We start from the raw sequence: 14,564 nt of genomic DNA, 5'->3' as shown, positions 1-14,564 counted from the left end.
ATGGGGAATTAGATACAAAATGGGAATTGACACAGTTACTTTTTGCTGATGATACTGTGCTTATGGGAGATTCTAAAGAAAAATTGCAAAGGTTAGTGGATGAGTTTGGGAGTGTGTGTAAAGGTAGAAAGTTGAAAGAGAACATAGAAAAGAATAAGGTGATGAGGGTATCAAATGATTTAGATAAATAAAAATTGGATATCAAATTGGGAAGGAGGAGTATGAAAGAAGTGAATGTTTTCAGATACTTGGGAGTTGACGTGTCAGCGGATGGATTTATGAAGGATGAGGTTAACCATAGAACTGATGAAGGAAAAAAGGTGAGTGGTGCACTGAGGTACATGTGGTGGCAAAAAATGTTATCTATGGAGGCAAAGAAGGGAATGTATGAAAGTATAGTAGTACCAACACTCTTATATGGGTGTGAAGCTTGAGTTGTAAATGCTGCAGCGAGGAGGCGGTTGGAGGCAGTGGAGATGTGCTGTCTAAGGGCAATGTGTGGTGTAAATATTATGCAGAAAATTCGGAGTGTGGAAATTAGGAGGTGTTGAATTAATAAACGTATTAGTCAGAGGGCTGTAGAGGGTTTGTTGAGGTGGTTTGTTCATTTAGAGAGAATGGATCAAAGTAGAATGACATGGAAAGCATATAAATCTGTAGGGGAAGGAAGGCGGGGAAGGGGTCATCCTCGAAAAGGTTGGAGGGAGGGGGTAAAGGAGGTGTTGTGGGCGAGAGGCTTGGAATTCCAGCAAGCGTGCATGAGCATGTTAGATAGGAGTGAATGGAGACGAATGGTATTTGGGACCTGATGAGCTGTTGGAGTGTGAGCAGGGTAATATTTAGTGAAGGGATTTAGGGAAACCGGTTATTTTATATAATCGGACTTGAGTCCTGGAAATAGGAAGTACAATGCCTGCACTCTAAAGGAGGGGTTTGGGATATTGGCAGTTTGGAGGGATACATTGTGTATTTTTATACGTATATACAGTGGGCCCCCGCCTAATGTTGGCATCACATAACGTTAAATCCGCCTAGCGTTACATTTTATCGCCAAAATTTTGCCTCGCATAGCGCTAAAAAACTCGCTCAACGCGATTCATCCGAGACACGACTATGTGCGGCCTGAGCCAGCCTCACATGTTCCACCGGTGGCATTGTTTACAAGCCAGCCTCTGCAGTAACATCCAAGCATACAATCGGAACATTTCGTATTATCACAGCATTTTTAGTTATTTCACCTGCAAAATAAGTGACCATGGGTCCCAAGAAAGCTTCTAGTGCCAACCCTACAGGAATAAGGGTGAGAATTACTATGGAGATGAAGAAATAGATCATTGCTAAGTATGAAAGTGGAGTACGTGTCTCCGAGATGGCCAGGTTGAACACAAAACCCAAAATCAACCATCGCTACTATTGTGTCCAAGGAAACGGCAATCAAGGAAGCTGTTCTTGCCAAAGGTGCAACTTTGTTTTCAAAGCAGAGATCGGAAGTGATAGATGATGTTGAGAGACTGTTATTGGTGTGGATAAACGAAAAACAGATAGCAGGAGATAGCATCTCTCAACCGATCATAAGTGAAAAGGCTAGGAAGTTGCATGATGATTTAATTAGAAAAATGCCTGCAACTAGTGATGATGTGAGTGAATTTAAGGCCAGCAAAGGTTGGTTTGAGAGATTTAAGAATCGTAGTGGCATACATAGTGTGATAAGGCATGGTGAGGCTGCCAGTCTTGACCACAAAGCAGCTGAAAAATATGTGCAGTAATTCAAGGAGTACATAGAGAGTGAAGGACTGAAACCTGAACAAGTGTTTGTGACGAAACAGGCCTGTTTTGGAAGAAAATGCCAAGCAGGACCTACATTACTCAGGAGGAAAAGGCACTCCCAGGACATAAGCCTATGAAAGACAGGCTTACTCTTCTCATGTGTGCCAATGCTAGTGGTGATTGCAAAGTGAAGCCTTTATTAGTGTATCACTCTGAAACTCCCAGAGCGTTCAGGCAAAAGAATATCCTCAAGGCTAATTTGTGTGTGCTGTGGGGGGCAAACAGTAAGGCATGGGTCACTAGGGACTTTTTTTATGACTGGTTACACCATGCATTTGCCCCCACTGTGAAAAATTACCTAATTGAAAATAAATTATACCTTAAGTGCCTCCTGGTGTTAGACAATGCCGCTGGTCATCCTACAGACTTGGCAGAGCGACTTTGTGGGGACATGAGCTTCATTAAGGTGAAGTTTTTGCCTCCTAATACCACTCCTCTCCTGCAGCCCATGGACCAGCAGGTCATTGCAAACTTCAAAAAACTGTACACAAAAGCTCTGTTTGAAAGGTGCTTTGTAGTGACCTCAGAAACTCAATTGACTCTAAGAGAATTTTGGAGAGATCACTTTAATATCCTCAATTGTGTAAACCTTAAAGGTAAGGCTTGGGAGGGAGTGACTAAGAGGACCTTGAACTCTGCATGGAAGAAACTGTGGCCAGAATGTGTAGACCAAAGGGATTTTGAAGGATTTAAGGCTAACCCTGAGAGGCGTATGCCAGTTGAGGAATCAATTGTGGCATTTGGGAAGTCCTTGGGGTTGGAGGTTAGTGGGGAGGATGTGGAAGAGTTGGTGGAGGAGGACAGTGAAGAACTAACCACTGATGAGCTGCTAGATCATCTTCAACAGCAAGAGGCCACACCTGAGGAAACTGCTTCGGAGGAGGGGAGAGAGAAATTGAAGAAGTTGCCTACTTCAAAGATTAAGGAAATCTGTGCAAACCAGCTTGAAGTGCAAACCTTTATGGATGAAAATCACCCTCAGACAGCTGCTGCAAGCAGTGTTAGCAACCTGTACACTGACAGTGTTGTGAACCACTTTAGGAAAGTCATAAAGGAATGAGAGGTACAGACCTCTATTGACAGATATGTTGTGCGACAGAAGTCCAGTGACTCTGAAGCTGGTCCTAGTGGCATTAAAAGAAGAAGGGAAGTAACCCCAGAAAAGGACTTGACACCTCAAGTCCTAATGGAAGGGGATTCCCCTCCTAAACACTACGACCATCAACACTCTCCCTTCCTCCCATCCCATCAATCATCACCAGATCTTCAATAAAGGTAAGTGTTATGTAACTGTGCACATCTTCTTCAGTTTGTGTGTATTAAATTTAATATTTCATGTGGTAATAATTTTTTTTGTTCATAATTTGGGGTGTCAGGAACGGATTAATTTGATTTCCATTATTTCTTATGGGGAAAATTCACTCGCCTAACGATAATTTCTCCTAACATTGAGCTCTCAGGAACTGATTAATAGCGTTATGCGAGGGTCCACTGTATACTTCTAAACTGTTGTATTCTGGGCACCTCTGCAAAAACAGTGATTATGTGTAAGTGAAGTGAAAGTGTTGAATGATGATGAAAGTATTTTCTTTTTGGGGATTTTCTTTCTTTTTGGGTCACCCTGCCTCGGTGGGAGACGGCCGACTTATTATTATTTTTTATTATCACACTGGCCGATTCCCACCAAGGCAGGGTGGCCCGAAAAAGAAAAACTCTCACCATCATTCACTCCATCACTGTCTTGCCAGAAGGGTGCTCTACACTACAGTTTTTAAACTGCAACATTAACACCCCTCCTTCAGAGTGCAGGCACTGTACTTCCCATCTCCAGGACTCAAGTCCGGCCTGCCAGTTTCCCTGAACCCCTTCATAAATGTTACTTTGCTCACACTCCAACAGCACGTCAAGTATTAAAAACCATTTGTCTCCATTCACTCCTATCAAACACACTCACGCATGCCTGCTGGATGTCCTAGCCCCTCGCACACAAAACCTCCTTTACCCCCTCCCTCCAACCTTTCCTAGGCTGACCCCTACCCCGCCTTCCTTCCACTACAGACTGATACACTCTTGAAGTCACTCTGTTTCGCTCCATTCTCTCTACATGTCCAAACCACCTCAACAACCCTTCCTCAGCCCTCTGGACAACAGTTTTGGTAATCCCGCACCTCCTCCTAACTTCCAAACTACGAATTCTCTGCATTATATTCACACCACACATTGCCCTCAGACATGACATCTCCACTGCCTCCAGCCTTCTCGCTGCAACATTCATCACCCATGCTTCACACCCATATAAGAGCGTTGGTAAAACTATACTCTCATACATTCCCCTCTTTGCCTCCAAGGACAAAGTTCTTCGTCTCCACAGACTCCTAAGTGTACCACTCACCCTTTTCCCCTCATCAATTCTATGATTCACCTCATCTTTCATAGACCCATCCACTGACACGTCCACTCCCAAATATCTGAATACATTCACCTCCTCCATACTTTCTCCCTCCAATCTGATATCCAATCTTTCATCACCTAATCTTTTTGTTATCCTCATAACCTTACTCTTTCCTGTATTCACTTTTAATTTTCTTCTTTTGCACACCCTACCAAATTCATCCAACAATCTCTGCAACTTCTCTTCAGAATCTCCCAAGAGCACGGTGTCATCAGCAAAGAGCAACTGTGACAACTCCCACTTTATGTGTGATTCTTTATCTTTTAACTCCACGCCTCTTGCCAAGACCCTCGCATTTACTTCTCTTACAACCCCATCTATAAATATATTAAACAACCACGGTGACATCAAACATCCCTGTCTAAGGCCTACTTTTACTGGGAAATAATTTCCCTCTTTCCTACATACTCTAACTTGAGCCTCACTATCCTCGTAAAAACCCTTCACTGCTTTCAGTAACCTACCTCCTACACCATACACCTGCAACATCTGCCACATTGCCCCCCTATCCACCCTGTCATACGCCTTTTCCAAATCCATAAATGCCACAAAGACCTCTTCAGCCTTATCCAAATACTGTTCACTTATATGTTTCAATGTAAACACCTGGTCCATACACCCCTTACCTTTCCTAAAGCCTCCTTGTTCATCTGCTATCCTATTCTCCGTCTTACTCTTAATTCTTTGAATAATAACTCTACCATACACTTTACCAGGTATACTCAACAGACTTATCCCCCTATAATTTTTGCACTCTCTTTTGTCCCCTTTGCCTTTATACAAAGGAACTATGCATACTCTCTGCCAATCCCTAGGTACCTTACCCTCTTCCATACATTTATTAAATAAGTACCCCAACCACTCCAAAACTATATCCCCACCTGCTTTTAACGGCCGACTTGTTGAAAAAAAAAAAAAAACGTTTCATCTGTTTGTGTGAATGTGAAGATATAGTCTTCTGTACCTTTGAGTTAACGCTCAGTCCTATACCAAATTATAACACGAGTTCACAGATTCAATTTCTCTTATGCTCGTGTTTTCTCCCTTCTTTGAGTTTGACACTAATTTTTTTCTGCCACATAATTCCTCATATACCATGAACGTAACAGTAGATAATCACAGCTAATGAAAGCATAGTACTACATGATATAAAAACCAGTATAGTATGACAAATGCTGAGGCCCATTTGCAGCTACTGTGGCAAAGCAAGGTTAAAAGACATGACATCTAAGTTTTAAAAGTTACTTAAATGTGAATATCTCATCATGTGGAAAATTAACTCATTAACTTATATGTATATGAACCCCTTTATTCCTAATAACTAATAACAGCAATAAAACTTTTTTATGAATTCTTAATACAGTGGACCCCCGCATAACGATTACCTCCGAATGCGACCAATTATGTAAGTGTATTTATGTAAGTGCATTTGTACGTGTATGTTTGGGGGTCTGAAATGGACTAATCTACTTCACAATATTTCTTATGGGAACAAATTCGGTCAGTACTGGCACCTGAACATACTTCTGGAGTGAAAAAATATCGTTAACCGGGGGTCCACTGTACTGACAACTGATCACAGTGAAATTATGAGGGTGAATCTACCTGCACTGGAGTGTACAAGCATGAGGAGAGAGTACAATAATGAAGGTGCTGGGCAAGAGTCAAGGAACTTTAATGAGCGACATCCCAAAACAGCCACTATCCTGTCCATGGGTAACTTGTACTTAGAACTGGAGGCTAGACAAGGAATTACAAAGTTACAGATCTGGCTGTGGGCAGCCCCACCAAATACATCTTGGCACAGTTCTTCTATCACACAAGACCTGTAACAGAAAATTATTTATGTTAAGGAAATTAAGTACCTGCATGAAATTTACAACTTATAAGAATATCTGCATGTAAATCCTTGGATGTTAACTCAAAAATACTTATACTTATTACTCTCTTTACAAGTACAGTACACAGTTCTATACCTTTAAAAATAAAAGACAAATTAGCTCACACATTAGGAGACCACTTTCTTTGAGGGGATAATATTTAAGAGAAATGCAAACATAATGATAATTAATATATATTCCATTTCATCTTCATCTCTATACACCCACCAGTAAAGGATGGAAAATTATTATAGAAAATAGCTAATGCTACCCCACACTTAACTCTCAGCGAAGCTATAGTAACGAGTGCTGAATACAGCACCAAGGTTACCCTTCACCTCCAAGTGATTTTCACATCATTTAAACTATACAGTAGGACTGCTGTATCAGCAGGTCCGGTTTCCGCGGTTTTGGTTATCCAATGTTTACCTTGGCCCCAAAATAACCCTTAATTTTGCTTAACCCTTTCAGGGTCCGTCCCATAGATCTACGGCTTTGCGTTCAGGGTCCAAACCGTAGATCTACGCCAAAATTCTAGCGCCGTCAAATTTAGCACAAGAAGGCTGGTAGGCCTGCATCTAAGAGAATGGGTCTGGGTGGTCAGTGTGCACACCATAGAAAAAATCTGGACGCCCGCATGGCATTGTGGGAACGCCGGCAAAGTAGTTTTGTTCATAGTGCCTGGCGGCAAGGAAGCTCTCACTCCCCACTCACTCTCCGGGCGAATTCTGACTCTCCTCTTCACAACTTACAGTTCTAAGACTGATGGAAGTGGAGCTGAAGATGAATTCTATAGTTTTGAACCATATGGTACCATTGTGCCATATGGTACAATGGTACCATATGGTACAATGGTGCCATGTCATACAATGGTATATGATACAATGGTATCATATGGTACAATGGTGCCATATGGTACAATGTACCATACAGTACATTGTACCATATAGTACATTATACCATATGGTACAGGGTACAGGGTACAGGGACCCTAATGGAAATAAGTCTGACTTTTTTGGGTTATCCTAGGTTCTCCAAACATATGCTGCTAAGTATGATATTCTATGTAACTTTATTTGTGTATAACTAAATAAACTTACTTATGATGCCACATGCACTTGAGTAAGTTTATTCAGGTATACAGAAATACACTTACATAGATTATCATACACAGCAGCATATGTATAAAATCCTAGGATAACCCAAAAAAGTCAGGGTGACTTATTTCCATAGTTATCCCTGTATCTGTACCATATGGTGTCCTGTACTGTATGGTACCTTGTACCATATGGTACCCTGTGCCATATGGCACCCTGTACCATATGGTACCCTGTACCATATGGTACCCTGTGCCATATGGTACCCTGTGCCATATGGTACCCTGTGCCATATGGTACCCTGTATCATATGGTACCCTGTACCATATGGTACCCTGTGCCATATGGTACCCTGTGCCATATGGTACCCTGCACCATATGTTATCCTGTACTGTATGGTACCCTATACCATATAGTACAATGTACCATATGGTACCCTGTAACATATGATACTGTGTACCATATGGTCAATAGGTGTTGGTGGCATGAGACACCAGCCAAGACTGAGTGAGTGGAGACACAAGCTAGCTACTGACTCTCCAGTTTCCGAGACAAACTACTTTGTCATCCACCTCAAAGAACATGTCAAGTTCCTGTACACTTGTAAATATATAATAGAACATTACTAATATACAACATTTTTGTATATTTTTGTTGTAAACAAAATAATAATGAAAATATTAGTGTGTTTATTGTGTTGAATACAACAGTACCGTATGGTGCAATGAACCATATGGTATTATTGTACTGTATGGTACAATGAACCATATGGTATCATTGTACTGTATGGTACAATGTACCATATGGTATCATTGCATCATATGGTACCATTACACCATATGGTACCACTGCACTATATGGTACCATTGTATCATATGGTACCATTGTACCCAGGGCCGGATTACCGCATAAGCAAACGAGGCATTTGCCTAGGACCCCGCGCATTTGGGGGGCCCCGCGGTCCAAGGGGTTCAGGGGCTCATCCAAGACTGCGCACATGGTGCAAGTGCAAAGGGGTCCCTACCTAAAAAGTTCAAGTGTTTGGAGAGTAAAACTGATTTTTAAAAATTAATCAAAACAAAAATAAATAATGAAATAAAATAAAATAAAAATAAATAAACCTAGCCATAGATGGCAACACTCAACACGCCTTTGTTTACATCAGAACAGCTGTGTTTTCCCGCTAATGGGCGAGTATGGGAGATTCCTCTCCAATTTTCTGTAGTAATTACACGTTATCTAGACTTGTACTGTGACAAATTAACTTAAGTGTTGTTGATAGACATTGATGTGTATGGATAAATGTTTGTTTTCGCCTCTAAATGTTAAAGAGAGGTACCTGATAGGGTTACTTGACCAGTAAAGATGCATGGACCAGTAAAGACGCATTTTTGGTAAAAATGCTATAAAGAAAATCCTAAAAATGCAAACTGACTTCCGTTTGTAGGTTTTAAAAGCACTTTGTCCTGTCTTTAAGTCTTTATCATTTCAATAACAGATCTCAATTGATTGATGTTCTACATCACTTCCGTCGCAAATGCTTAGTTTTCAAGTTGCGACGGAAGTGATGTAGATTATTATTACAATCAAGGGGGAAGCGCTAAACCCGGAGGATTATACAGCGCCTGGGGGGGGGGATGTGGAAGGCATTCAGGCTTAATTTGGGGAACTGGAGCACAGATCCAATTCCCTAAATCAAGAGCCCCTCACCAACATCAAGGAACCTTCCTTGAGGGGGAAGTGATGTAGAACATCAATTAATTTACTACATATTTCCCAGAAACACATAAGCCACATCAGAAAATCGTTGGCTGGGTGAAACTGAAAATTGTCCCTGCATTCTTTAATTCTCATGTCCTTATCTATGGTGGTAGGCCATATATCATGCAAAACATAATGATTAGTTTAGTTATGAAAATGGTAATATAAATACCATTGTGCATTGTTCTTGGACTCAGTATGATTTCTGTTTAAGTAAATTGGAGATCAAGGAGGATGAATTAGTAAAATATTCGTAGCCCAAATCACTAACCTAATCTATGGTAAAAGCTCTGTATATGACTCCTTTCTGGTAACGTTTTGAATTTTTAGATGCGCAGCCAGAGGAAAGGGGGATACAAGGGCCATATCCCCCCAATTGACAGAAAATTTTTTTTAATAATAATTAAAAAATTAATAATAATTGATAATGAAAAATTTGTATTTACATGATTACAGACAGTGATACATCCTCATTATGGCATCTCGTGAACGTGATGTTGGACGTTCTTATGCGAGTGGGTCACAGAAAAGAAAGAAGAAAATTCAAGAAGAAGAACAGAAAAAGAAAGATGTAGGAAGCTGCAGAAAGATCACAGACATGCTCATGAAAACAGTTTCTGATGTTACCAGTACAGTTGAATCTGCAGATACGTCAGATCATACAGGAAGCCTTCCCTCCATTATTTCTCAGCCAGCATCTACTTCTTTTGTGTCTCCTCTCAATGTCTCAAAGGACATTTCATCCACAGGATTTGTCTTAAAAGATCCTGCCTCATAGCCAAATGTAATCCCAGATTCTCTACGTAATGCTTTCATTGCAGAAAACTTCAGTCAAACTCTGAACATTGACTTTAGGAAATCAGCAAGGATTTATGATGATGGAAGTCGTCGTTGTTTAAAGTCATCTATGTTTTATAGGAAGCTTGCAAATTCAGAAACTGTGAAAAGTTCATGGATGGTATACTCTGAAAGCTCAGGAAAAGTGTACTGTTCAGCATGCAAGCTATTTTCTACCAAAGAAAATACCTTCACACAGGGGTTCAATGACTGGAAAAATTCCAAGCGTTTCGAGGAACATGAAAACAGCACCACTCACAGGAGCTGCATTTTAGCCAGTGTATTTCGTGCACAGAAAAAAGGCTTATTGGATTCTCATTTGGAAAATCAAACTGAAAAAGAGCGCACTTACTGAAGAAAAGTTCTAGAAAGAGTTGTTGCTGTTGTAAAATTCTTAGCTCTAAGAGGACTTGCTTTCCGTGGAGAAAATGAGGTTTTTGGTTCGGAAAACAATGGCAATTTCCTAGGGATCATAGAATCGTTAGCACAATTCGATCCATTCTTAGTAAATCATGTGTCACGCCTTGGGAATGCAGGAAGAGGCACTGTATCTTACATGTCATCTACTACAGTGGACCCACGCATACCACACGCATCGCATACCGTACAATCCGCATACCGCTCGCTTTTTTCGCAAAAATTTTGCCTCGCATACCGCCCAAAAACCCGCTCACCGTCCTTCGTCCGAGACGCGTCCAATGTGCGGCCTGAGCCATGCTCACATGTTCCACCGGTGGCATTGTTTACCAGCCAGCCTCCACGGTAACATCCAAGCATACAATCGGAACATTTCGTATTATTACAGTGTTTTTGGTGATTTTTTCTGGAAAATAAGTGACCATGGGCCCCAAGAAAGCTTCTAGTGCCAACCCTACAGCAATAAGGGTGAGAATTACTATAGAGATGAAGAAAAAGATCATTGATAAGTATGAAAGTGGAGTGCGTGTCTCCGAGCTGGCCAGGTTGTATAATAAACCCCAATCAACCATCGCTACTATTGGTGGTACAGCTGCTGCTGTACCACCGTCAGCTACTGCTGCACTGTCAGCTGCTGCTGCACTGTCAGCTGCTGCTGCTGTTGTACCACCGTCAGCTGCTGCTGCTGCTGTAGCATTGTCTGCTGCTGCTGTAGCATCGTCTGCTGCTGCTGTAGCATAGTCTGCTGCTGCTGTAGCATCGTCTGCTGCTGCTGTAGCATCGTCTGCTGCTGCTGTAGCATCGTCTGTTGTTGCTGTAGCATCGTCTGCTGCTGCTGTAGCATCGTCTGTTGCTGCTGTACCACCGTCAGCTGCTGCTGCTGCTGTAGCACCGTTGTTGGTGTGGCTTATTGAGAATACCAAGAAACAATTAACCCCAGAGGATTTTCCACCCAGGATAACCCAAAAAAGTCAGTGTCATCGAAGACTGTCTAACTTATTTCCATTGGGGTCCTTAATCTTGTCTCCCAGGATGCAACCCACACCAGTCGACTAATACCCAGGTGAACAGGGAAAAATGCCTGCAACTAGTGCTCATATTGGTGAATTTAAAGCCAGCAAAGGTTGGTTTGAGAGATTTAAGAATCGTAGTGGCATACACAGTGTGATAAGGCCTGTTCTGGAAGAAAATGCCAAACAGGACCTACAGTACTCAGGAGGAAAAGGCACTCCCAGGACACAGTGTCTCATCAGTCATTGCTGCATCTTCAATAAAGGTAAGTGTCATTTATTCTTCATTTAGTAGAGTAGTACATGCACAATATATATTGTGCATGTACTACTCTACTATTGTGCATGTATCCTTCTCTTTGTGTGTAGGAAAATGTATATTTCATGTGGCAAAAATTTTTCTTTTCATACTTTTGGGTGTCTTGCACGGATTAATTTGATTTCCATTATTTCTTATGGGGAAACTTCATTCGCATACCGAACATTTCGCATAATAACCAGCCCTCTTGCACGGATTAAGGTCGCTATGCGGGGGTCCACTGTATATGCAATGAATTTATTGAACTGATGACTAAGAAGGTCCTCAACAACATCATAGCAGCTGTGAAAACTGCAAAATATTTTGCAATAAGTGTAGATTCAACACCAGATATTTCACATACAGATCAATTGACATTCATTGTTCGCTTTGTCGACTCCAGTGGTAAGTCTGTAGAGCGCTTTATAAAATTCATTCCTCTTTCAGGCCATGATGGAGAAACAAAGATGAATGTAGTACTGGATACACTGCTTGAACATGATCTCTCTATTATGGATTGCCGTGGCCAGAGCTACGACAATGCAAGTAACATGTCGGGTAAATATAATGGATTGCAAGCCCATATCAAGCAAATCAACTCATTTGCTGAATATGTGCCCTGCTCAGCACATTCTCTTAATTTTGTTAGGTCATGTGCTGCGGAGTGTTGTGTCACTGCAGTTTCATTTTTTGGACTTTTACAAGCACTCTTTAATTTTTTCTCTGCTTCAATGCATCGGTGGAGTATACTCAAGTCAACCATTCATGGAGATGTCATCAAATCATTATCAACAACAAGGTGGTCAGTGCAGCATGATGCAACACATGCTTTGAAAGACAGCTTTGCTGAAATACGTTCTGCTTTGATCCAAATAGCAGAGGATGAAGACCAGACAGCAACTACAAGAAGCGAAGCAGCCAGCTTAGCATCAAAATTGGAAGATTTTGAATTGGCCTTACTCTGTGTGCTTTGGGACTGTGTACTGGAACGGTTAAATGCCACGAACAAGACACTTCAGAAAACTGAAATTGAAATGGCTACTTGTGCTAACCTCTATGCAGGCTTAGTGGAATTTGTAAGCTCACTTCGCAATGATGAAGCTTTTGAAATGTTTGAAGAGAAAGCTAAACTGCTGGTGAAAGACTACAGTTACCGGGGCTGATCATCAGCGGTCAAGGAAGAGGAAACGCAATTTTGAAGAGCCAGACAATGAAATTGTGTTGCTACCAAGGCAGAAATGTAAGACAGCTACATACTTCGTCATTCTGGATTCACTGATTACAGAATTGGTGAAAAGAAAAGAAATCTAGCAGAATCTCAATGACAAGTTTGGATTTCTGTTCAAAATTACTACTATGCCAGATGCAGAATTGAGAGAAGCTGCATTAAAGTTGCAACAACACCTTTCAGCAGATGTTCAGGACACATTTGTTGGCGAAATAGTTCATTTTTCTGGGTATATGAATCAGATTAAAGCTCCACCTGAAAAATGTGCGCCCTCAGCTGCTTTGAAACATTTAACCCTTTGAGGGTTTTCGTCGTACTAGTACGTCTTACGCGTAGGGGTTTTTGACGTACTAGTACTCATAAATTCTAGCGACCTCAAATCTAGTGGGAGAAAGCTGGTAGGCCTTCATATGAAAGAATGGGTCTATGTGGTCAGTGTGCACAGTCTAAAAAAAATCCTGCAGCACACGGTGCATAATGAGAAAAAAAAAACTTTTTCCATTTTTTTTTAATAAATCAGCGACTTTGCAGTGTATTTTCGTATAGTATTTATTGTTGTATTCTAGTTTTCTTGGTCTCATTTTATAGAATGGAAGACATATTACTGAAATTGAGATGATTTTGACTGGTTTTACAATGAAAGGTGCCTTGAAATTGAGCTCAAAGTAGCAGAAATGTTCGATTTTTACCAAACTTCAAAAGTAAACAAATCGTGCCAAGCGTGCAATACACGTCAACTGGTGAGTCTAATATTCTTTCACAAGTGCACCAATAATATTTATACCATTTTTTACACTAATGCAGTAGTCTGCATAACAGTAAATCTTATATTTTTTGTGAGAATAAAAATTCAAAGTGGAAAGCAAAAGAATATAAGAGGGGCCTTGAGACGTGACTAATGACTAGAGGAAATGTCATTTTAGTGCCAGGAATGTCTTTCTTGTTTATTCTGGACCCTATTCTGAAATTGGCATCTTTTGAAATTTGTGTGAAATTGGCAAAATTGCTAAATTCTGACCACTGTACTGGATAGTTGAATTTATAAATGGGTGGTTTCTTGCACTCATTCGATAGAAAAAATGGAGTTCTAGCGAAATATTCATGTTTTTTGTCGACTAGTACAGTGAAATTGGCTGAAAATGGGGCTGAAAGTGGGCAAAATCGCCGATCCGTAAACATCGCCGAGACCGCTAACTTTGCGAGAGCATAATTCCGTAAGTTTTCTATCAAATTTCAAACTTTTGGTGTCGTTATGATCGGGAAAAGATTCTCTATCTTTTCATAAGAGAAAATAATTTTTTTTTTTTTTTAAATTTGGCCGACCCTGAGAACGAGTTTCGGAGAGGGCCTGTCGACCCTCAAAGGGTTAAGAAATGCAGATATCTCAGAAACCTTCCCTAATGTTGACATAGTGTATTGCCTTTACCTAACACTTCCAGCTACTAACTGTGAAGGAGAACGTTCATTTTCTGTTTTGAAAAGAGTGAAAAACCAGCTCCGTTCAACAATGAGCCAAGACAAATTGTGTAACCTAGCCTTGTTGACCATTGAGTCTGATCTAACAAGAAATATTGATTTTCAGAATATAATTGATGATTTTGCCAATATGAAATCTAGAAAAAAGTTTATTTAAGAAGTGCCTGTGAATATAAACAATTCTTTACTTTCTTGAGTTTATATGATTTGATAGTCTTATGCATGATGCAATGATAACAATAATGGTCGGTGATTTATAAAGGGAATAATAGTGCTGTAGT

General features: G+C 40.7%; 1 protein-coding gene across 1 annotated transcript in view; it reads right to left on the bottom strand.

Annotated features, from left to right (window-relative positions):
- Positions 1 to 14,564, bottom strand: part of LOC138854351 (ubiquitin-protein ligase E3C-like) — a 260,277-nt gene that overhangs the window by 182,099 nt on the left and 63,614 nt on the right. The window contains exon 4 of the mRNA XM_070096970.1: positions 5,885 to 6,105. Within this exon, the coding sequence (XP_069953071.1) occupies positions 5,885 to 6,105 (221 nt within the window). The remainder of the gene's footprint in view (positions 1 to 5,884; positions 6,106 to 14,564) is intronic.

The sequence above is a fragment of the Cherax quadricarinatus genome, chromosome 55 (assembly GCF_038502225.1).
Source record: "Cherax quadricarinatus isolate ZL_2023a chromosome 55, ASM3850222v1, whole genome shotgun sequence".
NCBI classification, from domain to species: domain Eukaryota; kingdom Metazoa; phylum Arthropoda; class Malacostraca; order Decapoda; family Parastacidae; genus Cherax; species Cherax quadricarinatus.
Note: the sequence above shows the minus strand (reverse complement) of the source record. Positions and strands in the feature narration are given on the sequence as shown.